The following is a 27,010-nucleotide window of genomic DNA, read 5'->3' on the forward strand; positions in this document are numbered from 1 at the left end:
TTTAGTGCAAGTTCTGAACACTTTATAAATATCATACATGTAATCCTTATAACACCACCACTGCTTTCTCTACCCCTGGCTTCTTCAGCTAGTCCTTGCTTCACATGGATTTGGTGCCTGGGTCCACACCACCCGGGTCCCCCATTCTGGCTGCCACTCTCAATGGGTTCCAAAGCCTCACGTAGTTTCCTAGCCTTCCACTGACCTTGAAAGCCGAAGACAAGAGCCTCGCTGGCTCACTCTCTCCATCTCAGCCCCAGACACTCTAGCCCCTGAGAGTGATCCCAAAGACCAAACAGGGCGCTCCCAGATTTCCCCTCAAGCTGGGTCAGGAGACCAGTGGCAGCTCTGCTCTGGAAGGCCCACAGATTGAGGAGGGGTGAGATTTAAAAGAAAGAACTCCGGCCATGCGTAACAGAAGTTCAAGTGAATATACAGTAAGGGACTGTGAATCCAGAGGAGGCACTTTTTCACCCAAGCGCCCTGCCTGGCTAGCAGCATATTCAAGGGGCCACCAGAATGGAGGAAGAAAAACTGGGGTCCAGAAGCCCTGCATCTTGTCCCAGCTCCCAAGCTTACTGCTGGGTGAATAAGGGTGATTTCTCAAGCTTTCTGGTCATCAGCGTCATCATCTGTAAAGGGCTAACCATGACCAGCTCAAGGAGTCGAGAGCACCTGTGAGATGGTGCACGTCAAACCACTCTGCACGTCTACACAGGCAGGCAAACACACGAGACTTCACGGCAGCATCTGATGATGAACACTGATCAGCCAGTTCAAGCCTCTCCTGCTCTGTTCAGCTCAGAGAAGATGTGCTATCCCAGTGCATGCAGTTGTGGGGAACCGAGGGGGGAGGCAGCGAGCGAGACCCCATTCCCACTCAGCCCCGGCCTCCCCACTCAGCCCAGGCCTCCCCAGGCATAATCCTTCCCAGCTCCTAGGGGCTGCCGCCCTGCAGGACTCCTGGAAGGGTGCCCACTGCTGTGCCTCAGTTCCTGGACCACAGACAACATCCGTAATAGGGACATAAATAAGGCGAAGAAGCACAAGAGTCACTCGGAGAAGAACACCTCACTCCACAGCCCGCAGACTCCCGCCCGGGTGCCTGCTCTGTGGCCAGCCTCACACCCTGGCCAGCCTTCCCCATTCTCCTGACCGCCTGAGAAAACTTGGCAGGTCCTGGGGCAATGCCAGCAGAATCACACTGCATCCCAGATGCTAGAGGGAGAGAAAGCTCCCAAGGGCCCTCGGGCCACCCATCTGAGGAGTCCAATAGCCGTCCTGCTGCCCAATAGTAGCTGCTACCATCTTTCTTCTATTGAAGTGAAATGTGTCTCTTTAGAACTCTCAGCCCCCAAGCCCCTTTAATAATCTCCCTTTCTCCAGACAGGACTCCAGAGACTGGGGAGTAGTGGCTCTGTTCCCCCCTTCTGCAAGACAAACATTTCCCCAAATAATCACTAAAAATGACTGCTATGACTTCTACACTCTCCCCCCTCCCCCCTTCAAAGACATTCGGATGCGCTGTGGTCAAGAGCAAGGTGGACAAGGAGCCTGAAGGGAGGGACCCATCCTAGAACCCTGCAGCCCTGGGACCTTCGACACTCCTCTCCTCCATGTGTGCCCTGAAGTCGCAGCATGGGGAGGTAGGAAGCAGTGCCCATCCCACTTAGGAGCTCTGCTTTGCACGGAAAGCCACCCCCAGCTGCTGGACCCCCGCAGGCTGCACCATCTACATGCTGCTTGTCAGAAAAGGCGTGATGTGAACACCCTACCTGAATGCAGGATGGGCCATCAGGAGATCCACTCCGGAGCCCCAGCTCCACCATCCACTGCGCAGCCGCAGTCCCCGCCAAGCCCTAAGGGCCAGTCGCAGACAGCCAGTGGGTTGCTGCCAGGACAATGAACCACCACGGACCGAGTGTGACTGTTTTCTTTTCTCAGGAAAAGAAATGGGTTCTGACTGAGCCCGTGTTCAGACAGAGGGCATTCTTAATAGTTTTAGAGTTTTTAGAACTTTTTTCCCCCAAAGCCAAGCTTATATGCACTAGCTTTTCTCAGGAGTATTTTTGTATACCAGAAGTCTCTCTTAGAACCGCTGGAACATAACAATGAACCGAGGAGAACCGAGGAATGACTTTAACATTTTCTCTCTCTTTTTAACAGAGAGGACTTTATCAAGAACCCTGTGGTCCCAGCGGGAAGCCAGTTCCTCCTTCCCTCCCGCCCTGTGCTCTGAGCCCACCTCCCCAAACTGTTTCCCCACGGAGGTGGGGTCTCTAGTGGCCCACCTCAGTGCATCAGCACTCACGCTAACGGCTCGTTATGGTGGACAGAGCACATTTGTTGGCTTGATCTTCATACGTATCCTGTGGAGTCAGTGTTATCATCACAGATGGGGAATTTAAAGGACATACCCAAGGTCACAGAGCTGCTAGGTTCTAGAGGGGGCCCCAGATCATCAGAGTCCTTGTCCACATCGCTCTTTGGATTACACCTTGACACATCCAAATATGTTTGATAGAAGGGAAGAAAACAGAAGTCACAGTAGTCCTTTTTAACCTGCGTCTAAAATCCATCTAAATTAACTAGGAATGCTTTCCCCAGGAAAGAAAAGATTTATAATGGGATTGTGATCGATTGCATGATTGGCTCAAATTCTCCTCCCCTCCCTGTCTTCATGCCCTTTGACGCATGGCTTTGCAGTTCCTCACATGAAAGGAGCAGAATATTTTTCCCAGCGCCTCAACTCTGTGACATACTGTGGCCAATGGCACGAGGTGAAAGTGACAGGGTGCTGGTTCGGAGGCTAGACTTCTGGAACCTAGCATGCTGCCATGTGCTCTCTGGTTCCTGAGAAGAGCATGCCTGGGCTAGCCTGCCAGTCCCAGGAGGAGCCTGAGAGCTACACGGAGCAGGGCCACCCCTGCGAAAATGCCCAGCCGAGACCAGCTGAGAGCAGAGCCCCAGCCAACTTGCAGCAGACTCCCTAACAATTAGACTGTGGGGCAGGAGGTTTCTCCTCTTGTACAGATTAACATGGGGGAGTCCCACCAAGGATGCTGCAGGGAATTGCTACGTTGGAAGAGAAGTTGGACCATGCCAGGAGTTCCAGACTTCGGGATTTTAGGTATAAGTAAAAAGTGTGGAAACCAACATGGAGCTGCTCCCTTTTCACTTTCCTGAGCAAAGGCAATATATTAAAAAAAATAACTACTGCTTACTATCACCATCAATTCCTAAGAGATAGGACATTTTAACACTAAAACTGAGGAGAGGATATCATCTTCAAGTACAACACAGCCCTTTTCAAGCAAAGATAGTTGGCCACCCTCCATGTGTGAGCCTTTTCCTTTCATCTTGTCACAGATCAATGAAAACTTCGACACATAGCTCTAGTCCATGGATTAGCAACGTTCCTGCACGCTTTATGGTGGAACAGTCAGAAGAACACGAAATTACGTAAATTTCGAGACTTAAATCATGGTTCTGTTTCTTCTGTGACAATATAAAAATTACATGTCTTTTTCATCAGGATAGAAAATAAAGATAAATGTAAGCGCCTCTGCGGTGCCCTCTCCGCTGGCTGCCACAAGTGCAGCAGAGCAGCCAGTGGTTCTGACAAACCCCAACCGTGACGGAACTTTTAAGTTGCACTACGCAGGTGCCCCAGATGCTAGTTTTGTGCTTCCATGATTATGATAATATACAAATGAAAAGGAAAGCAGCGATGCAAATGGAACCTCTCACAGGGGCTACAGGGACACATAACAGGGACAGAAGTTAGAGGCAGGGAATCCCCGGGACCAGCTCCCGGGACACACAGCTAGGCCACACATGAACGTCAACTTTCTGAGCCATAAAGAGCTACCCCATCCTTCTGTTAGATTTGTGGAGGCCCAGGAGAAGGAAGGGGTCTGAAAGTGGATGGTGGTCCTAACAGATTCTATTATCATTCCAGATGCCAGGCTGGCTCTGGCCAGAGAAACGTGAGCAACAATGGTATACGTCAGTTCCAGGCAGAAGCTCGGGGAACCAGTGTGTCATTGGCCATGCCCCTCTTCCCTCTGTCATGAGATCACTGGCGTTTCCAGCAGAGGCAACTCCTTCTGTCTGAGGCCCAAGTTAAAGTTCACGACCAACTCCCACTGGGCATGTTACATGGGTAAGGAATGAGTCTTGGCTGGCAGACGTCACTGAGACTTTGGGATCATTTCTCACTGTAGCATAACTAAGCGTAATCTGACTGACACAATGGAGATGCTATTGAGGTGAAGAACTCAACATCAGTGGCAACAGAGAAAGAGGGTACATTTGTCTTGGATGCGTTTCTCTACCTGATGATCCCTGAGCAGGTAAGAAGCAGAGGTGAGGGCTGAATACAGAGATGCCTAAGACACAGGGCCCTGGCCCCTTTGAGCCCACGGCTAACCGGAAAGGCTAGCCTTACCTCTCGTGTGGCTGAGTTTTCTCATTGCTCCCAGATTGACCTCACAGAAGACACCTCTGAGGAGCCCTGGACGGCCAAGGAGGCTGTGAGGTGAGGGCGGTAGGCAAGACTCATGTTCATCCCTTCCCAGCAGAGAGGGCAGTGCACGTCCAGAGCCCTGGGGCCTGCAGTCCCCTGGACTCCCACTCACAGATGTTGTGCTTAGTCTCTGACCATCTCCATCAAGGTCACTCAGTGTTTCAGCACATGCCCTGGGGAAGTCAAAGCTTGTGCCTTGAGCTCAACACACGCAATGAGCAAAGGAAGGACAGACAGGGGACCTCTCTCTACTCCACTCGCAGCAGGTGAGCCAGGAGTGCTGAGCCTTAGCCTTGGGAGACCGGCCAGTCTCTGTGGGGCCAGAGTGGAATTAGCAGAGTCTGAAGTCCTTGACTCCCCTGATTGTGGTGACCCTTCAGGACCCCACACCAACCCCAGAGGGAGGCTGAGATGTGGAAATGATCTGCCCCAGGGATCCGGAAAGCCACCCTACCGTGGAACCAGGGGGCGATGGCTTTGGTGCTCCTCTCAAAGCCTGCTCGGCGAGGCAGCTGCTCCTTCTTGAACCAGCGGACTATGACTTCTCTGGAGACGGGACACAGGGGCCGCTCCCAAGTCCTGCTGAGACAGAGACCGAGTGTGGGAGAGTCCGGGAGAGAGCGGGAGGGCGAGAGGGGGGAAGGCAGGCAGGGGAGGGCGTGGAGAAGACCACTGTAAGAGTGAGCAGTCCTGAGGCCCACACTCACGGCTGTGGAGAGGATTCAGTGAGTCCAGGTACTTGAAGGCACTTTGCAGATCCTAATGTACCAGCTGTTATTGTTTTTCCCAAAGGAAGACTGTTGTCACTTAGTTTGAAAAAAAAGCCACGCAGGTGCGAGGGTGAAATAGGATAGGAGGGGATGTCTGAGGGAGAGAAAAGGCATAGTTGCCCTCTAGAATGGCCAGGACATAAACATCAGCATGTACGAAGAAGGATCATAATGTAATAGGAACAAAATTATTCATATGTGCGTGTCCTCCGCCCTCCCCAAACCCGCACCGAAGAGAACTCTGGTTCTGCCCCTCTCCGTCTCCCCCCCACCCCCACCACTGCCATCTGAGGGGACACCTGGCCTGGCCAGCTAGACTTCCATGTTTTATGAGGCGGAACCAGGACAGTGAACAGCCTCAATCTGCTCTGGAAACGGCTGAGCTTCACCAGCAAGAAGTAAGAGGGAAAAGGACAGAGGAAAGGTAGAGGGGAGGAAAGAGTCGCTGCACGGGCTGACTTTTGATGGAGGAGCAGGTGTGGAATTGAAGATCCTGGGAGGGAGATGAACAGGGGCACTTGAAGAAGGTCTGAGTAATAAATTAGATGCTTTTTGATATTTTCTCATAAGTAAGCCCAGATTTTAATTGTTATACTGTGGCTCCTGAACGTATACAGAGACGGGGCCACGTGAGACCCCGCTGTACTAGAGCCACACTAACGTGAAGCCCAGTAAGGGTCTGACAGCACATTCTCCATAACAGCACACACCACTCTGTGTTGAGGTGATATGCAGCGAGATCACGTTGCACTGCTGTATGGGATGAAAATAGAGCTTCAGCAGACTTTGGGCCCAGCTTGAACAACCACAGCTTTTTCACCCTTCCACCTGAGTGACAGCAACCTGGCAAATTCTCACACTGTCATTGCTGTCTGTCCACCTAACAGCACTGGCATGTAGAATTCACCGCCACTCTCATCGTCTCTTATGAAATAAACGTCAACACGAAGTCACGAAGTCTTTGCATTTCCCCTGCACCAACAAACACTTTGATGCTGAGCCCAGCACTTCCTGGCAAACCCCAGAATGAGCTCCTATTTTTACTTGCCCTAAAATGAATCCACATACACACACACAGTAGTGAACACTGTAGATTTTAGAAAAGATGCAATAAGACAGACAGAGGGTAAGGTTCCATTGAACAGCTTAAAGCCATCATCAGTGGAGTCTGTTCTCCAAAACCCTTGCTCCCCACTGCCACCTCTGCAGGCTTTTTTAAACACCCCCTCCAACCAGCTTTGCTCCTCTGTATCCACCCTTGAGGATTTCCCTCTTCTCAGGAACCTCAGGTGCTCTTCCTCTTTATGAAGCAGCACACTGCAGCCCTGCCCCAGCCTCTTCCTTCACACTTGCATTCCCCGATAAATAACCGTGGTCAGGGGGAAAAAATATCCTCTGGTTTCTAGGACTCATTCTTCTGAGAAGGCAAGAGGAGGTTATAAATAACAGCAAGGAAAATTCGTTCACTCTTGTCGCTCTGTTTCTAAGCAGAGAATCTGATTCCCCAGAATATAAATGCTAGGACCAAGTGCTCCAAGAGGCCACCTGGCCAGAAGCCTCACTCCTGCACCTGGAACTCTCTCGCATCAACAATGTGTCTGCCCCCAGCATAATCGGGCAAGCGAGGGCTGGCCCGCCGGTCCCAGCACCACAGTGCTGAGGGCACTGAGGCCACGGGGACCTGTTCCATGGGGCAGTCTCAGGAAGGAGGCTGATGCATGGCTTCTGGTGCCTGGGTCTGCCACTCCATCTGCATGGTCCCTGGCCCCCCTGATCCACCAAGGCAGCACACTGTGGCTGTCACTTCTCCTCTACTGACAGCCACACACAGCGAGCCTGGAGCCAGACTGCAATACAGTTCATGCAGCTCTGTCTTCTGGGCCAGAAGGACAAATTATATGTCTCCTTTAAAAAAAAAAAAACCAAAAACAAAAAAAAAGCACAAGAGGAAGAAGCCTTTTCTAACTATGTCTCCAAATCCAGGAAACATAAAAGAAAATCTGACCTCATAAAAATAAAGAACTCCTGCATGACAGAAAACATCATCATAAAAGTCAAAAGACAAATGACAAATTGAGGGGAAAAAATGTTTATCACAAAGAAAAGCATCCCTAATATTTTCCCTAATATTTAAGGAGTTCCTAGAAACAGATGGCGAAAAGACCAATAACACAATGAAGAGGCAGGAAGGGAAATGAACAGACGGAGAAATACCGAAGGCCCTTAAACATATACAAAATACTTCATCTCACACATAAATAGAAATGCAAGTTTAAATTTTCACTGAGATATTATTTCTCACACAAAACAAAAGTCTGACAACATACTGTTGGCAAGGCTAAAGGATGAGAGTGTTCACTGGTACCACCCCTGTGGAGGGCAAGTTGATGGTAACTATCGATACTATAAGTACACGTAGCCCTTAACTCAATGGTCCCACTTTTGGGAACCTCTCTTGTAGATAGTAGTTGCATGTTTATAAAATTAATGTCTCCAAGGTTACTCATTCAGGGCACTGTTGGTAATAACCAACGATTTCAAACAACACCAATATCCATTAATAGAGGTTTTGAAAAATAAATTAGAGCACAGCCATGCCGTGGAATACTATGCAGCTGTAAAAAGAAAACTAAATAAAAATAATCAGGTAAGAATTGATATGTAAAGACCTCCAAAATTTATAGTTAAATGGAAAAAAAAATCAAGATGCAGAACCATGTGTATGATAGGCAAACTTTTATGCAAAAAAAAAAAAAAAAAAAAAAAAGAGGGAGATACAAACTCCTCACCTTGGAAGTTGCAAAAAGGAACCGGGAGGACACATAAACTAAGAACAGTGGTTCCCTGTGCGGGCAAGAGGGAATTGAGTAGATGGACGGCAAGGATGGGCGTCAGCCTTTTCTCCATGTATCTTTTTAAACTTTCTGGTTTGTGAATCATATAGATGACAAGGAAGGAGGAAAGGAAGGGAGGGAAAGAAGGAAGAAACGCAGATGTCAGTTCTCCCTAGGCTGCAGGGAGAGGGAGGGGGTTTTATGAATAATTCTAAATCCCAATTAAAGCGAAGCCCAGACAACCCTCTATCATCTGGGGCTGAATGGACTCCTCTGCAGGTTTATTGTGGTTCAGGGAGAGCAGGCACTCACCCTCCGGCCTCTGAGCCCTCACTCAGGCAGCAGACAAGCAGCAATAATGGGGAGGGGAACCAACCTGAGGGCTGGCCTGAGGTGGTCACAGGCGGCAGGTGGAGAGGCTCCAGGCAACCTCTTGATCCTCAGTCCCAGCAATCATGGGCAGTCAGTCACCTGAGTGCCCTTGCCAGACCACTCCTCAGCCCAGTGTGTCAGGACCCTCCTGCACTCAACTGCTTTCATCTGCAACCGGATATCAGAACCCGGGATGCACCAGCATTGCCTGTGGTTACAAAAAGCAGCAGCCAGTTCTGGTTCCAGGCTGCTGGGCCACATTTAACCCATTTGAGGTCTTATATTACAAGTTGTTAACCTGGGGTCTACGGATCTTTAAGAGCTTGAAATTATATGCAAACATTTTGGGGTATCTGCATATGTGCATTTCGCAGAGAAGAGGGTACACAGCTTTCTTTAGATTCTCAAAGGAATCCTAGACCCCAAAGAGGTGAAGCCTCCCAGAACTCCAGAGTTGGTAGAAATCTCCAACCCCGACTCCTCTCCCCAACTCCTGCCCCATTACACAGACTAGGGCACTGAGGCCAACAGAGGCGAGATGACTAGCCCCAGATTTCACAGCAAGTCGGAGGCAGAGCCGGACTGGATCCCTGGTGCCCTACGCCCCAGCCGGAGGCCCTCCCCCAGACACACCGCGGATGCAGATGCGGGATGCGAGGTCCGCGACCCACCTGCCAGGCATGGCCAGGGGTGAAGGCGGCCCCGGGCCCAGGAGGTGGTGGTAGAGTCTCGCCTCCTGCTCGTGGCTCTGGCCGAGCTCTCGGAACCTGGAGCTGAGGCCAGCGACCGTGCCCTTCTGGATGGCGCGGAGGGAGTGGCGCTGGTACTCGTCTCGGGCGCGCTGGGCTCGGCGCCTCCTCTCCTCATCAGCGGCCTTGGACCGACGCACTGGAAAGGAATAGAGAGCGTGTTCACCCAGACCCGCAGCCCAGGCCATGCACTGAGCAAGCCAGTACATGGCCAGGAGCCCTGGGACTCACCCAGAGTCCCAGGATTCATCCGGATGCACCCACGCGTGCTGCGTGGAGGCTTGGCACCGGGCAATGGCAGGCCCAACCTGAGCCAGCAGCCCTGGGTTAGCCTGTCCCTGTGGGGATAAAGACACTCATGACAGTTTGGGGTGGTCCAGCTGTTCCTGTGGCCCTGTTCCAGAATGAGCAAGCAACTTTTGGATGGAAATTTACATCTCCATGTGTAGTTCTTCCCGGAGTGCCCTGCTCAGAGCAGCTTCTCAAACCCTGTGCCCTGCCTCAAGGACACCTGTCCACCTTGAAGTGGGTAGCATCTCAAATACCACTGCCACCACCCATGCTGATTACAGCTTTCTCTGTGCCAAGCCCTGAGCTCCGGGCCCTCCCTGCAATATCGCATTATAGACGCTTCCTCCAGCCACCAAGGGAGGAGGGCACATCACTATGTTTGCACAGAAACCCAGCCTCTGGGAGGTTAAGCAACTTGTCCGAAGTTAAATAGCTAATAAGGGGCAGAGCCAGGGTCAGAACCCAGGTGTGTCTGGCTCTGAAACCCATGCAGCTCTCTACACCACTCTACCCCACTTCTCAAGCTTCCTTCCACTTTAAAATCAGGTGTATCTGACACCAGAGCCCCTGCTCTTTCCTACAAAAAGCCACAAGAGCATTTAAGACCATTCCATCCAACTTCCTCATGTTATTCATGTGGAAACTGCTTTCCAAGGAAGGACACTGACTTGCCCAGCTGGGTCAGTGGCCAAGCCTGGCCGGGAACCACCCTGTCTGCTACCACAGGATGAGTTGTTGGAAACTCTGGAGTCCTAGTTACGGTGCCTTTTCTCTTTGCTTTCCTGTGGCCTTGACAGCTGGTGGGTAAGTGTGTTGGAGGGAAGGAAGAGGATCCTTTGACAGCTATGTCCCGCCACAGGTTCCAGAATGCCACGAGGCCCCTCTCTCTAGTCTGTCTTTTCATGTTCCTCAAGGTAGGCTGAACACCTGCAAGTTGCTACTTCTAAAACTCAAAAGGGAGTCCTGGGGCTGGGAAAGTGCCAAGAGAGGGAACAAAACCTGTTGTAGGTACGGTCCAGAATTAAAACCAATTATTTTGTAGTCTGATTGCATCGTGTCAGGCCCCTGTCTGCCTCTAAAATCCAATCCTTTTGTAGCGAACTCGTGGAGCTGGCCGTGTTCTTCTCGTTGTGCAAGACCTGGGATTGCCCTGGCCCAAGCAGGTCACCCTCCCCTCAGGAGTAAAATCTTACCCATAGTTTAACTCTACTCCAATCTCCATCCAATACCTGTGTAGCTAGCGCCTACAACCCACGAGTCAGAGAACTGTGTTCTGTTAGCATTTGGAGGATACAAGGCACATGGCCCTCATGCTGAAAGAAAGCGCTTCTCCTTCTCAAGTTGTCAAAGTCCACTCTCGAAACATAACATCCCCCAGATCTGAGGAAGGCAGCAGGAAGTCTGTCCCTCAGAAGGTTTTTATGGATGTGGAAGTCACATGCAGAGGATCTAATAAGCTGAGAGCTCCAGGGCAGGAGGGGAATTTTCTCTGGTCTATTCACTGATGCATCCCAGTGCCTAGAATACATATGTATCAGTCAGCAGGTGAAAATATGCTTGGATGACTGTGCCCAATTAAGTACTTAACTCTGCCAGGCCCTGAGCTGGATATAGAGACAGCAAAGACCAGACGCTTCCCTCAAGGCACTCAGAGCCTAGCTGGGAAAACAAGACAAATAAATATCTCTAGCACAAGGAGAACAGGGACTGATCAGGTACTGTCAGAGATTAGGGACAGTAGCACTCACATTCGATGAGGAAGCCAGGAGCCACGACAGGAGATGGAGCATCCCACTGGGTCTGGAAAGGTCAATAGGGGTTTTTCCAGAAAAAGAAGAAGGAGGAATCTACCCCAGGGGGAAAAAAAACCTATATTTCCACTCCAGGTACTAAGAACACCATAGTACCTGCTACCACGAGGCTCAAACAAGGCCAGGTTCCCCAGCACAGGCTTTGCAGTCACTAGACTACAAACTAAACATAGAAGCTTGTGCCCTATAAGGGCCAGTGACCTTTGAGTGTTGACAGCCCCTGAGAGACAGTCACACTCAGTGACAGAAGGAAGTCACATGCAAACTAGGAAGACAGATTTGGCTAGGAGAGTGCACAAGCTGTGGGTCACAGAGGGACTAAACCCAGCCTCCTAAAACCCAGCTCTAGTTTTGCCAATGTCTTCCTCAGAAGCCTTCAGTGGCTCCCAATGCACACAGGACAAAGGGCAAACCCCTTGGCCCTTAAGGAGCATCATGTCTGCCCCACTTTCTTTCCCAGCCCAGTGGGCCTCTGAGCTCCTGCCCACACTCTGAGTTCAGGCGCCACCAAGCTCCCCACCATACTGCGAACTCTCCCCTGTGCAGCTGTGTCCACTGACTCAGACCAACTGTGATGCCCAGGCAGCGGCCTGGAGGGCACTCGGAGGTGAGGACGCAGCTGAGGCTGCAACAGGAAGCCAGCCCTGCCGCCCAGGGGCTGATGTGGAGTCAGACAGGGTTAACGGCAGCGCCGAGAGGGCTCTCTTGGGTCCTTTTCTTTTCTCGTGTTCTTTTTTTGAGACATAATTGACATATGTAAGCTTAAGGTGTACTATGTGCTGATGTGATACACTTAATATATTACAAAATGATTACCACCATAGCATTAGCTAACACCTCCGTCAGGTCCCATAGTTAATTTTGTGTGGTGAGAACATTTAAGATCTAGTCTCGGCAACTTCGGAGCATATAACATATTATTGTTGACTGTAATCCCTAGGCTGTGCCTTAAATCCCCAGAATTTATTCATCTTCTAACTGCAAGTTTGTACCCTTTGACCAACATCTCCCTAACTCCTCCCCGCCTCCCCCTCCATCCCCCACCCCCCGCCCCCCGGCCCCTGGTAACCACCATTCTACTCTCTGTTTCTACAAGTTCGGCTTTTTTAGATTTCACATATAAGTGATATCGTGTAGTATTTTTCTCTGTCTGACTTTTTTCAGTTAGCATAATGCCCTGAAGGTCCATGTTTGTTGTTGCAAATGGCAGGATTTCCTTCATTCCCGTGGTCTTTTATCCAATCATCCGTTGACAGATGTTCATGTTGTTTCTGTAGCTTGGCTATTGTGAAAAATGTTGCAATAAACATGGGAGTACAGATATCTCTTTAATAGCCGGATTTCATTTCCTTTGGAAATATACCCAGAAGGGGGATTGCTGGGTCATACGGTAGCTTTATTTTTAATTTTTTAAGGAACCTCCATACTGTTTGCCATAGTGGGTGCACCGTTTGACATTCCCACCAACAGTGCACAGGGTTCCCTTTTGTCCCATCCTCATCAACACTCCATGCCAGCTTTCTTAAGAAAGTCCCTGAATGCCTCTAGGCCTCACTTTATACCTCTGTCAAAATGAGAATGACATGAATGTCTGCCACACTGAGTGATTATGAAGATTAAATGAAACATAAAATTCTATAAACTATGAAGTACTTTTTTTAAAGCAACGTCTTACTAAATCAGGCCTCTGAACTTGATCCTTTCTTCACATTTCCCAAAGCCTGATTCTGGAACCTAGCTGCCTGGGTTCAGATCTCAACTTCATTTACCAGCTGTGTGACACTGGACAAGTTACTTAATCACCCTGGGCCTCCGTTTCCTCAAAAGTAAAATGGACGTAATAAGAGTCCCTACCTCATAAAGTTGTTATGAAGTTGTTGAGAGCTAATAATATAAACCACTTAGACCTGTGTCAGGTACCTTTTAAGCACCATGATAAGTGTTACCTAAAACTTTTATTTTCATTAGCCCTGGCATTGCCATGTTCAAAATGTAGCCATAAACAATTCTTGGCCAGTCCAGGAGCGGGCACCTTTGATGACTGGTCACATGGAATCTGGGTCTGTTTACAAGCAGTGCGGGATCTTAGCTCCCCGACCAGGGATTGAACCCGGGGCCACGGCGGTGAAAGTGCCGAGTCCTAACCACTGGACTGCCAGGTGCTCCCAGTTTACCCTAAATTGAGCTTTGACATCTTAAAAGGTTGCTTCTGTTCCTTCTCCGAATCTGGGATAGATTCGAACTGTATCATATGACTCTGCCATGGAAACCCTCAGCCAGAATTCGAAATTTTTTCTTCTATCCCATTGAAAACAACCATAAGCATCTTGTGCCCTGAAGCAGCAAGTATCGGACAGTCCTTGTCCCCGGAGGATGCACTGCAGAGACGAGGGCCCCAACCGAGTCACCCGCTTCCTCCCACGGCCTGCATTGCACACAGAACAAAGGGGGGCCATGGCCATTCCCACTTCTAAGGTAGGTTCCAGGGTCTCCTTTTGCATCTGTTAAGAGGGCGAATGAACCTCATCTCTCAGAAATACATAAAGACAGCTGAGCTGCATGAAAACACTGAGGACCAGAAGAAAAGCTGAATTTAGAGACTGAAAAAATGGACCAACCACAATAAGATTCCTCTTCACACCTATTTAGATAGCTATTATTTTTTTAATTTTTTAAATTAAAAACAAAAATGAAAATAGCAAGTATTGGCAAGGACATGGAGAAATTGGAACCCTTATGCATTGTTGGTGGGAATGTGAAATGGTGCAGCTGCTGTGGAAAATAGTACAGCAGTTCCATAAAAAATTAAACATACAATTAACATATGATCCAGCAATGCCAATTCTGGATATATACCCAAAAGAATTGAAAGCAGGAATTCAAACAAATATTTGTACATCCACGTTCATAACAGCATGATTAACAATAGCCAAAAGGTAGAAATAACCCAAATGTTCATCAATGGATAAATAAAGAAAATATAGTATACACATACAAGTAACAGTATCCAGCCTTTAAAAAGGGAGGAAATTCTGACACATGCTACAACATGGATGGAACTTAAAGACGTTATGCTAAGTGAATAAGCCAGCCAGAAAAGGACAAACATTGTATGATTTCACTTACACTCCACTTATTGCACTTAGAGTAATTAAATTCACAGAGTAGAAAGTGGCGGATGCCAGGGGCTACAGGAAGGGTGAAATGAGTTATAGTTTAATGGGGACAGAGTTTCAGTGTGGGCAGATAACCAATGTTGGAGATGGGTGGTGGTAATGGTAGCACAACACTATGAATGTACTCAATGCCACTGAACTACACACCTAAAAATGGTTTAAATGGTCAATTTTAAGTTGTATATTTTACCACAATTTATTTGGGTTTTTTTACCTTTTTTGTGGGGGAGCGCCGTGCCATACAGGATGTGGGATCTTAGTTCCCTGACCAGGAATCGAACCTGCGCCCCTGCATTGGGAGCATGGAATCTTAACCACTGGACCACCAAGGAAGTCCCCTACCACAATTAAAATGAAAAAAAAAAGGACATTCTAGCTTGGGGAGCACCGGGCTGAGAATGAAGAGGCCAGAGCACAGCAGGGTGTCACCATTAGCTAGAAATGTCCCCAGCTGTGTCCCTGCTGCCACCCCTCCATTCTCTCACTTGCAGATCAGGGGGAAAGATCCCTTCCATCTCTGCTCTCCTAGCACGAGGATGCACCCACATCTGCCCAGCGTGGGACCACCTCACAGAGCTAAGACACCACCCTCCAGGACTGTCTGGCCTCCTGCTCAAAGGAAACCAAGTCCCACAGTCTGGGAAGTCCAGCCACACCCATGCCAGAGCTGGGAGCTTCAGCTGTCCCAGGCTCGGGGGTGGGGACACAGCTGAGCGTTCCACTTGGCTTTGCTCCTAACTCTCTATCTAGCCCAGGACAAGTTTTCATCTCTCTGGGTCTTAGTTTTCCCTCCATGGAAAATAGAGACCATCCCGCCATTCGTCCAAGGGCTGCCAAAACTGCCAGGCTGCTCTGGAATCACGTCCTTGCCTGTGCCCTAGCCTCCTGCTCCGTTCTCCAATGCTGAAGAGAAACAGCAGGAGTTGGGTTTCCTCTTGGCAGCATCTCTGGGAGCAGTCACATAGCTCCAGAAATATGGCCAGGCTAGTCATTGCAAGAGACAGGGTTTTTAACACTTTAAATAACACATTCGGGCACTAAAAACACATTTATTCAGCACGTGTGTATAGTGCTTCCCTGTTCCAGCTCCGTGCTGGGCAGGCCCGAGCTGTGCATTGCACAACTCCAGGGGGCGCAGTCGCCCATGACCATCACTGATATGTACAGATGTTGTAAAAATTGCCTGCTAGATGGCAGTGTAGCATCTTATAGAATCCGCGTCTTTTTCTAATTTTCACAAGGTCACCATATCAGCTGACTGCCTGGCTCCTGCTAGGGGATGTGGATAGAGCAACCAGCAAGACACAGTCCACGCCCTTGGAGAGCTTACTGCCTGGGAGAGGAAACACGCCAGCAAATGGTGAATGGAGCTGTGTGGGGTGTGCACAGGGTGCCGCGGGGCCCCGGAGAGGAGGCACCTCATCCAGGCAGAGAAATCCTCTGGAGAAGGACATCTAAGCTGATGCCTGGTGGACACACAGGATTCAACAAAGAGAGGCCAAGGAGAGGCTATTCTAGGCAGAGGAAGCTCAGGGGCAGAGGCCCAGATGCAAGAGGGAGTTGGAGCATCCCTCCTAGAATGGCTGGGGGGAAGCTCCTGCGGGGAGGGGACAAGAGGTGAAGATGCAGAAACAGAAAAGGCCATTTAGGAGACCAATAAATACCAGCTAATGAATTTTAGTGCTTTACCAAGGGGTGATGGACGCCACTGAAAGGCTTTAAGCAGGAGAGCAGGATGCCCGTTTGCACTTTTCAAAGACTGACTTGGCTATGGTGTTGGAAATGAATCTGACAGGAACAAGAATAGAGGCTTGGAAACAAGAAACCTAGGCAAAGAGCAATGGGGGTTAATGTCAGGACAATGGGAAGGAGGAGAGTAAATTCAAAGAATATTGAGGAGGTCAAATCTTTACAACTTGGTGGTTTGGGGATTGGTAGTGAGCAAAAAAGAGAGACCAGAATGACAGCCAAGTTTCTGCCTCTGACAGTCAGGTGATGAGGCAGGTGGGGGAAGAGGAGGATGGAGTTTTGGTTGTGTGGAGTGAGAGGTGCCTATGGGATTTAGGGGGGAAGGTCCAGGGGCCACAAGGTTCTGGAAGATCATTAACTATTGCTCTTCAGGAGACCCGTCTCTAGAGCACTTACCCATGGTTCTCCCTACCTCTGCCCAGATAGAAAAGACTCAGTGCTGAATAGAATTCAGATGAGCCAGTTACAGCCTGCCAAGAAACTAAATGCTTCAAAGCAATATCAATTTGTAGTAACCCCTTGGGTGAATAGCATAATGTCTCTGAAAATTAGTGAATAATCCTATATACAGGAAAAGGCACCAATAAAGACTTAAATTGTGTGTGTGTGTGTGTAGATGTGTTTAAATTCTGCTCCAATTTGTTTCATGGGAACCTTGGACAACTTGAATTACTGCACCTACACTTTATTTCCTCATCTGTAAAATGGGGGCTTCGTAGGGTTACTATGAGACAGCAATGAGATTGTACATAGATGGGGCTTGGACAGTTCTGGGCAAATGGAGGAGGTTCATTAAATATTATCAATTGTTGTTGTTATGATCGTGTTGACTGTGAGATAAGGGGACTGGAATACCACCTTTAGGATGGGTCCAGCCCCATTAAGGCACAAAAGGGTGAAGGTGGGGAAGTGGTGTAAGAATGGGGGCCGGGTAGAGTCAGGAGCTCTTGTCAGGGAGATGGGAAAAATGAAACTTTGTGAGAAGGGTACGTTTCCTGACCCCTGGGAGAAGGGAAACAGGTGGTCCGGATGCAGAAGGATATACATACAGGCCTCTGGTGACTCAACCTGCTGGAGCAGCCGTCACCTGGGGAGAGGATGGGTTTGGTGCCAAGACAGTGAGCTCTGATGAGCCTCGGGGAAACCCAGTGAGGCTCACCAACAGCTAAACAAGGCCAAAGTAAGGGGCTCTCTCTACCTGGACCCCGAGGCTTCTGAGGTCACCTGCCAACCATCCTTGTTCTGCTTGCAGTCCTGATTGCTGCCAACAGTGACCCCCTGTGGCCACCAGGAGGAACTTCAGGGGTTCCTTAAGACCAGAGTGCGCCTCACGCCAGCGTGAAGCTCAGAAAGACTTCACTTTGGGGACAATATAAAGCGCCCAGGGATTCCTGAGTAATTCAGGAGGGGAGAGAACCCTAAGCAGGACATGAATCAGGCATGTGGGGACTCACGCTGGCATCATTCTGAGCTGTAAAGCCAAAAATATATGGCACCTGGAGTTTGGGGATCGGTTCAAACTTACGTCCAAGGAGCAACTACACAATTTCCCATCCCATCAGCAGAGAGAAGAAAAATCCCTCCGTGCTATCCTTCAGCTTTCCTTCAAAGCCAAAACTCTTCTCTGCCCACCCCGTCGGCAGACCCACACCCCATCTCCACAGGCCCCTTCAAGCTCTGCCTGTGTCAAGCACACAGCATTTTAGAATCACTGACTTTAAACCCAGACTCCAGAGCACATGCCCCTTCATGAGCGAAGAGGACAGAACCAGCATAACTGGACTCCCTACTGGGCCTGGGCCCATATTTTCTCAGCTCTGACCCAAACCCCACAAGGCGTGCGACACTAGAGTGCTAGTTATGGGTACGGGGGCCCACAACCGGGGTTACACAGCTCAAAGAGGGAGGGGAGGGGACTTGCCTGGTGGCGCTGTGGTTGAGAGTCCGCCTGTCGACGCAGGGGACATGGGTTCGTGCCCTGGTCCGGGAAAATCCCACGCGCCGCGGAGCAGCTGGGCCCGTGAGCCATGGCCGCTGAGCCTGCGCGTCCGGAGCCTGCGCGTCCGGAGCCTGCGCGTCCGCAATGGGAGGGGCCACAGCAGTGAGAGGCCCGCGCACCGCAAAAAAAAAAAAAAAAAAAAAAAAAAGAGGGAGGGGAGGAGTGAACAGTCACACAGCTCCAATTTTTGTAAATGATACCGTTAACCAAGTCAGGCCGGCTCATCTCTAAATCTCTGGATGACTAAAGGTTACCTAACTCACACTCTTCCAAATTCACAGTTGAGAAATTATTAAGTGAATTTCTGCCTGATATATTCAGAGCTTCTCAGAAGCCAGAGCCTGCTCTGCTGTTTGAACTGAATAACTAACTCTGTATTCAAGTGATATTAAAGGGAACAATTCCCTTTTTTCTAACTTGGAGAATTTAATTTAGGTGTTTTATCAAAAACCGCTGCTCCCAGTAGATTAATGGCCCACCATATCTTTCATATTAAGTTAATTGAGTGCAGAATGGCTTTGCTGGATTTGAATGACAGCCTCCAGAATTTAGCTCATCATTCTTTAAGAAAGCATAAAATGAGGAACCAAAATCATGGGCCTGAATGATCACATCTTTTCGCTGTTCAGGGTAGGTTTTTCCATTTTCGGTTGCCACACAGTACATTAATTAGCAATCAGGCAGCACTGGGGCCAAATGATTTCCATCCTCCATCACCAGTGAAACACCAGCCCAGCCCATAACTTTCCATCTCATTGTGTAGCTACAAAAAAGAGGGACACTTTGGGGGTTGACAGCCCTTCACCACTTAGAGAGCACCTGTTCTTCCTCCCTCTCATTTCACCCTCAGCTCTCCGTGATGACCCTCATGTTACAAATGAAGAAACTGAGAAACGGAGCAGAGAACTTGCTCGAGGTCACATACTAGGAAGCGGTAGAACTAGGACACGGCTCCCAGCCCAGTGCTCCTTCCCCAGACCACAGTAGCCTCGTGTGACTTCACTCTGTGATCGTTCACTACTTTTTTCAGTATAAATTTTGTCCTGCCTTCTCTTGTCACCCATCTCTTCATCCATTCCAAATTAAACAAATGAATTCTTCATTAGCTCTTGCCCATCTTATCTTTCTAGCCTCATTACCATCATTACCCACCATGAACCCCAGGCTGCAACCACATCAAACCATGTGCCATGTTCTATGCACATAATGACCTTGCTTTTGTTCAGTACTGTTCCCTCAGCTGCGAAGCCCTTGCCTGCCTTATCTACCTCCCCACTTTTCCCAAACCAAATGCCATTTCCTCCATGGGGCCCTTCCAAATGTACAAATATTTTGTAGCAAAATATTACAGGGGCTTCCCCGGTGGCGCAGTGGTTGAGAGTCCGCCTGCCGGTGCAGGGGACGCGGGTTCATGCCCCGGTCCGGGAGGATCCCGCGTGCCGCGGGGCGGCTGGGCCCGTGGCTCTGGGCCTGCGCGTCCGGAGCCTGTGCTCCGCAGCGGGAGAGGCCACAGCGGTGAGAGGCCCGCGTACCGCAAAAAAAAATAAAATAAAATAAATATTACAGGATTCTTGCATCGATGTTTATCAAGGCTACTGGCTTGTAATTTTCTTTGCTTGTATTGTCTCTATCTGGCTTTGGTATGAGATGATGCTGGCCTCCTAAAATGAGTTTGGAAGTGTTCCCTCCTCTTCAATTTTTTTGGAATATTTTGAGAAAGATTTGTATTAATTCTTTTTAAAATGTTCAGTAGAATCTGCTCCTGGACTTTTCTTTGTTGGCAGATTTTTTATGACTGACTCAATATTCTTCTTTTGTTTTTTTCCAAGGCCACTGTGTTTCTTTTATTATTTTTTGTTTGTTTGACTTAAGATGGTTGAATGATTTCGTTTTCATTTATAAGCATTACAATAATTCCCATGCAAAAACCAAGACCGTATACGCCTAATTTCAATCGGCCAAAATCCAACCCGTGAGACTAGACATTCAAGATCAAAATCAAAATGTTGCTTGACCATTCCAAGACTAGACATCACGGTCATCCTTTGAGAGATCAGCAGGCCCCTGACCTCCCAAACACTACAGCTTGCCATGAGTTCATACCAAAACAGGGAGCCGATCGATGCCTTGCAGCACCTAAACCTGGCAAGTAATTTCATTCATGAAGACAGGACACCTCTACACCAAGGCTGCCACCCACAGTTATCTCCTGGTTCCTGCTCTACAGAAAAACCCGCTTTTGAACAGGCATGGTATCTTCTATTTGGGGACTGATATTAATTTTTCCTTCCAGTTTTCCTCAAAACTCTCAGTAGAAGCAAAGAGACTTTACAAAAAAGCTTACCTCTATAATGTCAAAAGAAATACAGTTGACCCATGAATAATGCGGGGTCAGCGGCACCGACCCGTGAGGTTGAATATCCATATATAACGTTATGATTCAATATTCTTATTAGTAACTGGACGGTTCAGATTTTCTATTTCTTCATGATTCGGTCTTGGTAGGTTGTATGTTTCTAGAAAGTTATTCATTTCTTCTAGGTTATCTAATTTGTTGGAATATAATTGTTCATAATAGTTTCTTATGATCCTCAGTATTTTTGTGGCAGTCGTTAGGTAGATGCAAATCAAAACCACGATGAGGTAGCACTTCATACCCATTAGGATGGCTATAAAGCAAAACACCACGAAAAACAAGTGCTGACAAGGATATGAAGAAATTGGAACACTCACACATTGCTTGTAGAAATGTAAAATGGTACAGTCACTTTGGAAAACAGTACGGCAGTTTCTCAAAATGTTAAACATAGAGCTATCGTGTGACCCAGAAATTCCACTCCTGGATATATATCCAAGAGAAATGAAAATATATGTTCACACAAAAACATACACAAATACTCAGAGCAACATCATCTATAATAGCCAAAAAGTGGAAACAACCGAAATGTCCATCAACTGATAAATGGATAAACAGAAATGTGGTATATGCACACATTAGAATTTTATTCAGTCATAAAAAAGAATGAATAACTGATCCATGCTACAATGTGGATGGACCCTGAAAACATGCTAAATGAAATAAGTCAGACACAAAAGGTCACATAATGTATGATTCTGTTATATGAAATGTCCATAACATGCAAATCCATAGGGACAAAAATTAGATTAATGGTTTCCAGGGATGTGGTGTTGTGGGGGGAGTAACTGCCAGTGGGCAGAGTTTCTTTCTCTGGTGATGAAAATATTATAGAATTAGATAGTGGTGATGGTTGCACAACTTTGTGAGTATACTAGAAACCACTGAATTGAGCACTTTAAAAGCATGTATTTTATGGTATGTGAATTACATCACAATTTTTTTTTTTTTTTTTTTTGGCGGTATACGGGCCTCTCACCGTTGTGGCCTCTCCCGTTGCGGAGCACAGGCTCTGGACGCGCAGGCTCAGCGGCCATGGCTCACGGGCCCAGGTGCTCCGCGGCATGTGGGATCTTCCCGGACTGGGGCAACAAACCCGCGTCCCCTGCATCGGCAGGCGGACTCCCAACCACTGCGCCACCAGGGAAGCCCTCAGTTTTTTTAAGTCTGTTTAGTGAACCTGACCGATGACTAAGAAGTGCTGAGGACCAGAATGCTGGCCAGCAGAAGGCACCTCACATCTCTGCTCTCCCTGCTACGGCCCTAGTTCCTCTCACTCCCAAACCCAGCCTGAAGCATGTCACTCACCTTTAGAAGCTTCCAGCGTCCACCCATATTAATCATGCCTTTTTATTTTCTGTATTTTTCGAAGTTTTGACATCTGGGGCCTTGCCGATCCTTCAGAGACTGCCCCTCCAAGAGCTAGCCAATTCCTAATGCTAGTAAAGGACTCACCTGCAAGTGTGCCTTTCAAATGCAAACTAACCAATGCAAAGCCCACATTCCAACCACCTCTTTTATCTAGTTCTTACACTCCACAATCTATCCATCTGCCGTAGTCACCCCAGGGCCAGGTATCAGAGAACTAGAGACAGCCCCTGGACCCCAGAGCCTGCTGAAATTATTCACCCTAGCCAATCCTAAGCCTGTTTACCCTGCCCTACCTTACCTCTTCCAAAGAAACCACAATGAAGGCTCTTACCCACTTTTTCCCCTTGCACCCTCTGTCTCCTGACTCACCCTGGTGCTTCCCCATGTGGCCCTGCCTGGCATGCCATGCTCTCCATGTCTAGGAATCTGTGAGGAAAAACTTCTTCCTGCAAGACAGTCATTTCCATGTCTGCATGTCTAACCACACCTGATTAAAGCAAATCTCAAGAACATATTAAAGCACCACCCTTCAAACCTGGTTCCACCCTCTCTTTCCCACCTAACTTCTTACCACCCCTGACACCCTCCAAGTTTCAGAGTCACCCCATACATCTCTAACTTCCTAAGCACACCACATTCCTTGGTCATATTCTGGGTGCTCCTTCCCAAGGTCCCTCTCCAGCTTCTTTGTCTGTTAGCCCTACGCCACCATCAAGCCTCACTTCATAACTCCTCAACTGGAACGCCACCAGGATAGCCACCATGTGCTCCAACAGAACGTGTGCATTTTCCCTCGAAGCCCTCAGCCTGTGTGTCTATCTCCTGTCTGGCCAGTGAGTTCCCCCAAGACAAGGACCGTGATCCCTCATCTCTGGATCCCCAGGGCTTAGCACAGAGTCAGAAAATTATTGGTAACTCAGTAAAGGTAGAGTTTTATTCTTTTTTTTTTTTTTTTTTTTTTTTTTTGCTGTACGCGGGCCTCTCACTGTTGTGGCCTCTCCCGTTGCGGAGCACAGGCTCCGGACGCGCAGGCTCAGCGGCCATGGCTCACGGGCCCAGCCGCTCCGCGGCATGTGGGATCTTCCCAGACCGGGGCACGAACCCGTGTCCCCTGCATCGGCAGGCGGACCCTCAACCACTGCGCCACCAGGGAAGCCCGGGTCTTATTCTTTAGTGTAAGAAACCTCCCCGACAGGCAAGTAAGTTCCTTGAGGATGGAGCCCTTACCCCCCTGGGTCCTTAGCGGGACCACACAGATGGTTGGCCCCAGGCAAAGGCTTCCGGGCTGGCTGAGTGAACGGGAATGATGCCTGAGCAAAGAGACAGGTGGGAGGAGAGCGGGTGAAGAAGACAGGCCGGCCTCCCCGTCCCCAAGAGACAAGCGCCACTCACGCTGTTCTTCCCACTCGCGCCCCTCCCCCTCACTGGGGTGGCTCTGCAGCTGGGCCTGCTTCAGGGTCCAGTAGAGTTCCTTCGCCCTCTGCTCTTCCTGGAGGCGAATCTGCTCTTCTCCTCGCTTCTTCTCCTCTTCCTCTTTCCTCTAAGATATCACGGGGACAGGATGACGTTAGGTGACGGTAACAGGGCACGGACAGGGAAGGGCTGAGCTGTCACGTGAAAGAGGTGGGCCATTGGTGCCCCTCCAGGCTCTGTCTCTACGCACATGAAACGGTGATACTTACGCCTAATCAGGCCATGGTAAAGGATCGAATGGCCTGAAACATGTGAACGATTTGTAGACTCTAAAGCTTTCTGCAGTAGTAAGAGGACTTTGGGCCACCCTTGGTCACACTTCCATTCTGCGGGAAGAAGGGAGGGTAGGCATGGGGAGGGGCCCCTGGTCTTCCTGGAGGCCAGTTAAGCAGGATATGATTATATCTTAACCTTATTTTCAGAGAAGACAGATACTTCAGAGAGAGAGCAGGTTTGGGGGCCCCAAATCTCCAATTATTATCCTGCTTTCAAGCTCCAAAAAGGCCGTGTGTGTATTTTCCTCTACCTTTGTTTAATCAAAGCAACATGCACACACATGTCAATCATGCATTATATGCCAAAAGGCTTGTTGTAAAAAAACATCAGTTCTCCAATCCACTTTACCCCGACCTACCCCACCCTCATCTACTGCCCAGAGGTCACCATCCTCAATTATTTTAGCTTTCCTTCATGTGGTTACATCCATCTCTGAACAATGCTGCTAATTCTTTTTTTTTTTTTTTTTTTTTTTTTTTTTTTGTGGTATGCGGGCCTCTCACTGTTGTGGCCTCTCCCATTGCGGGGCACAGGCTCCGGATGCGCAGGCTCAGCGGCCACGGCTCACGGGCCCAGCCGCTCCGCGGCATGTGGGATCTTCCCGGACCGGGGCACGAACCCGTATCCCCTGCATCGGCAGGCGGATTCTCAACCACTGCGCCACCAGGGAAGCCCAGTGCTGCTAATTCTTGATTTATCAATTCTCGACATTAACTACTACCTTTCTTTTTTGGTACATGAGTATTTAGCACTTATATTTCCCACACAGGTACATACCCATACTTTTTGTCTCCTTACCCTCACAATAGATTTACATCACAATTTGTGGTTAAATCAAAGATGAGGGCAGAACTAAATATAGTTCACTGTAACTCCAAATAGGGTGCTATTTCCACCAATTCTAAGAATTACATTTTTTAACTTTCTAATATCTCTAAAATATGTATGTCTTACAACTTACTATTTGCCTTTTTCATAGCCAACAGTTTTTTTCTTTCTTCTTAAAATAATCATAGATTTTACAATTAATGGCATCTGAAATTCAGTAAAACATGGCAGTGTGATGACTTTTTCTTTCGAATAATTTTCTTTCCTGAGTTACTAGTTGCTTTATCTTGAAGTAGAGTGTTGAATTTTTGCCAAACTTCTCTAAGATCTGCAGTAAATCTTTCTCTGTGTTTACCCAAGTACTTTTTTTTTTTAACAGACGATACAGCAGTGATCTTTTCCAAGGGACGCCCGCCCCTCAGATGCATCTCTCCTTCCCCATCTCAGCTGGCTGCCGTCTAGGTCTCCTGTCCGTCTGTCCTCTCAAGACTCACCTCTCAGCCTCCCGTGAGTTGAAGCCCCTATTTCTTTGTTCCATGTTTTCTTTCTTGTCCACGTCCTCATTTTGCAGCAACATAGCTCACAATACCTCTCAGAAAAGGATGCACAGAGTCACTTGTCTGAAAATATCTCTATTTATATATATATTTATATATATGTATTTATTTATCTATATATATCTATAGATAGATCTATATATAATCTATACATCTATATAGAGTCTTGTCTGAAAATATCTATATGCTACCTTCGCATGTAATTTCTACCTAAGCATAGAATCTGATTAAAAATAATTTTCCTGCAGAAGTTGGAAGACTTTACTATCTTGTCTTCCAGCATCCAGTACTGTACTCGGATTCTCATTCTTCTGCATAAGGAACTAATTTTTCTCTTTATCACTGAATTCTGAACCTTTTTTTTTTTTTTTTTTTGGCTGCATTGGGTCTTCGTTGCTGCGCGCCGGCTTTCTCTAGTTGTGGCAAGTGAGGGCTACTCTTCATCGCGGTGCGCGGGCTTCTCATTACAGTGGCTTCTCCTTGTGGCAGAGCACAGGCTCTAGGAGCGCGGCTTCAGTAGTTGCAGAGTGTGGGCTCAGTAGTTTTGGCGCACGGGCTCTAGGGCATGCAGGCTTCAGTAGTTGTGGCTCACGGAGTCTAGAGCGCAGGCTCAGTAGTTGTGGTGCATGGGCTTAGTTGCTCCGCAGCATGTGGAATCTTCCTAGACCAGGGATCGAACCCATGTCCCCTGCAGTGGCAGCCAGATTCTTAACCACTGCACCACCAGGGAAGTCCCTGAACCTTTTTAATAGATGTGCCTTTATGTGGATTTTCTTTCATTGATTGTGTTAAGCACTCAGGATGCTTTCAATTGGAGTTTCAGGTCCTTCTAGTCTAATACATCTCTGCCTAGAATTTTTGTGATCATTTCTTCTCCTCTCTTTTTGCTTTTTTCTTTCTAGAACTCCTATGTGTCAACTGCTGGACTGCCTGATTTGACCCTATAAGTGCCTTATCATTTCTCTTTTATTTTCCGTCTCTTGTCTTTTTGTTCTACTTCCTGGATGATTTCACTGACTTTATCCCCCAAACCTTCTACTGAATTTTTTATTTCAGCTAGCACATTTGTAACTCCCAAGCCCTCTTTCTTATTCTTTGGTTGTTTCTTTTTGCTTCGTTGCACCCTGAAATTGTGTCATGAATGCAATAGCTCACCTCTGAGGCTTTTAGAGATTTTTCTCCCCCATATTCTGATTTAGATCTGTTTTCTCTCTTCTTTGCTTTTTTGTTTTCATTTAAGTTTGTTTTATTTGGCACCTGTCATTCGTGTTGGAGGCTTTCCTCTGATGTCTGAAGTTCCCTGACTGCTCACGTTCCAGAGAGGAAGTAAGTATGTATCTGAAACAGAGACTCAGAGGGTATAGTCAGGGTTTCCTTGAGAGATGGGCTTAACTCTAGGAAGATTAGATGAAGGATCAGCCATTTCATTGAGGACCCTCAAATGTAAGTATCTGGAGGTCCTTCCTCTGAGATTATTCAGTGTCTTCTCTGTCCCACCTGGGTGGTATGAGACCACCAGCATCCCAGGAGTCTGTGGTGGGATGCAGGCTGCAGGTAGAACAGCCCTTAGACTCAAGCAAGTAGGACTCCTAGCTTAAGCCCCACACTTCATGGGAAACCGATGCTTTGAGGTGACTTTTTGCAAATTTCCTTTGCAAGTTCCCCCAAGACTGGCCAGAAATAGTACCCCCGGGACTGGCAGGGGCAGCAGTGTGGTCCAGGTAAGATGCCCCAAGCCCAGACCAGGTCCCACATGAATCCTAGTGCCTGCTTCTCCCCTTCAAGGTGCTCTCTGACCCTCTCCTCCATG

The 27,010-nt window shown here is 48.3% G+C and overlaps 1 protein-coding gene across 3 annotated transcripts in view; it reads right to left on the reverse strand.

Annotated features, from left to right (window-relative positions):
• The window catches only part of SH2D4B (SH2 domain containing 4B), an 88,442-nt gene that overhangs the window by 21,071 nt on the left and 40,361 nt on the right, over window positions 1–27,010 (reverse strand). The window contains exons 5-7 of one of the 3 annotated variants that reach the window (XM_067025243.1): window positions 23,459–23,606; window positions 9,176–9,392; window positions 4,983–5,110 (exon numbers count right to left, since the gene is read on the reverse strand). In XM_067025243.1, the coding sequence (XP_066881344.1) occupies window positions 4,983–5,110; window positions 9,176–9,392; window positions 23,459–23,606 (493 nt within the window). Of the gene's footprint in view, window positions 1–4,982; window positions 5,111–9,175; window positions 9,393–23,458; window positions 23,607–27,010 lie in introns of those variants that run through there. The other 2 variants (XR_010838910.1, XM_067025244.1) reach the window with 2 other exon arrangements.

Source organism: Kogia breviceps, chromosome 2, assembly GCF_026419965.1.
Source record: "Kogia breviceps isolate mKogBre1 chromosome 2, mKogBre1 haplotype 1, whole genome shotgun sequence".
NCBI lineage: Eukaryota > Metazoa > Chordata > Mammalia > Artiodactyla > Physeteridae > Kogia > Kogia breviceps.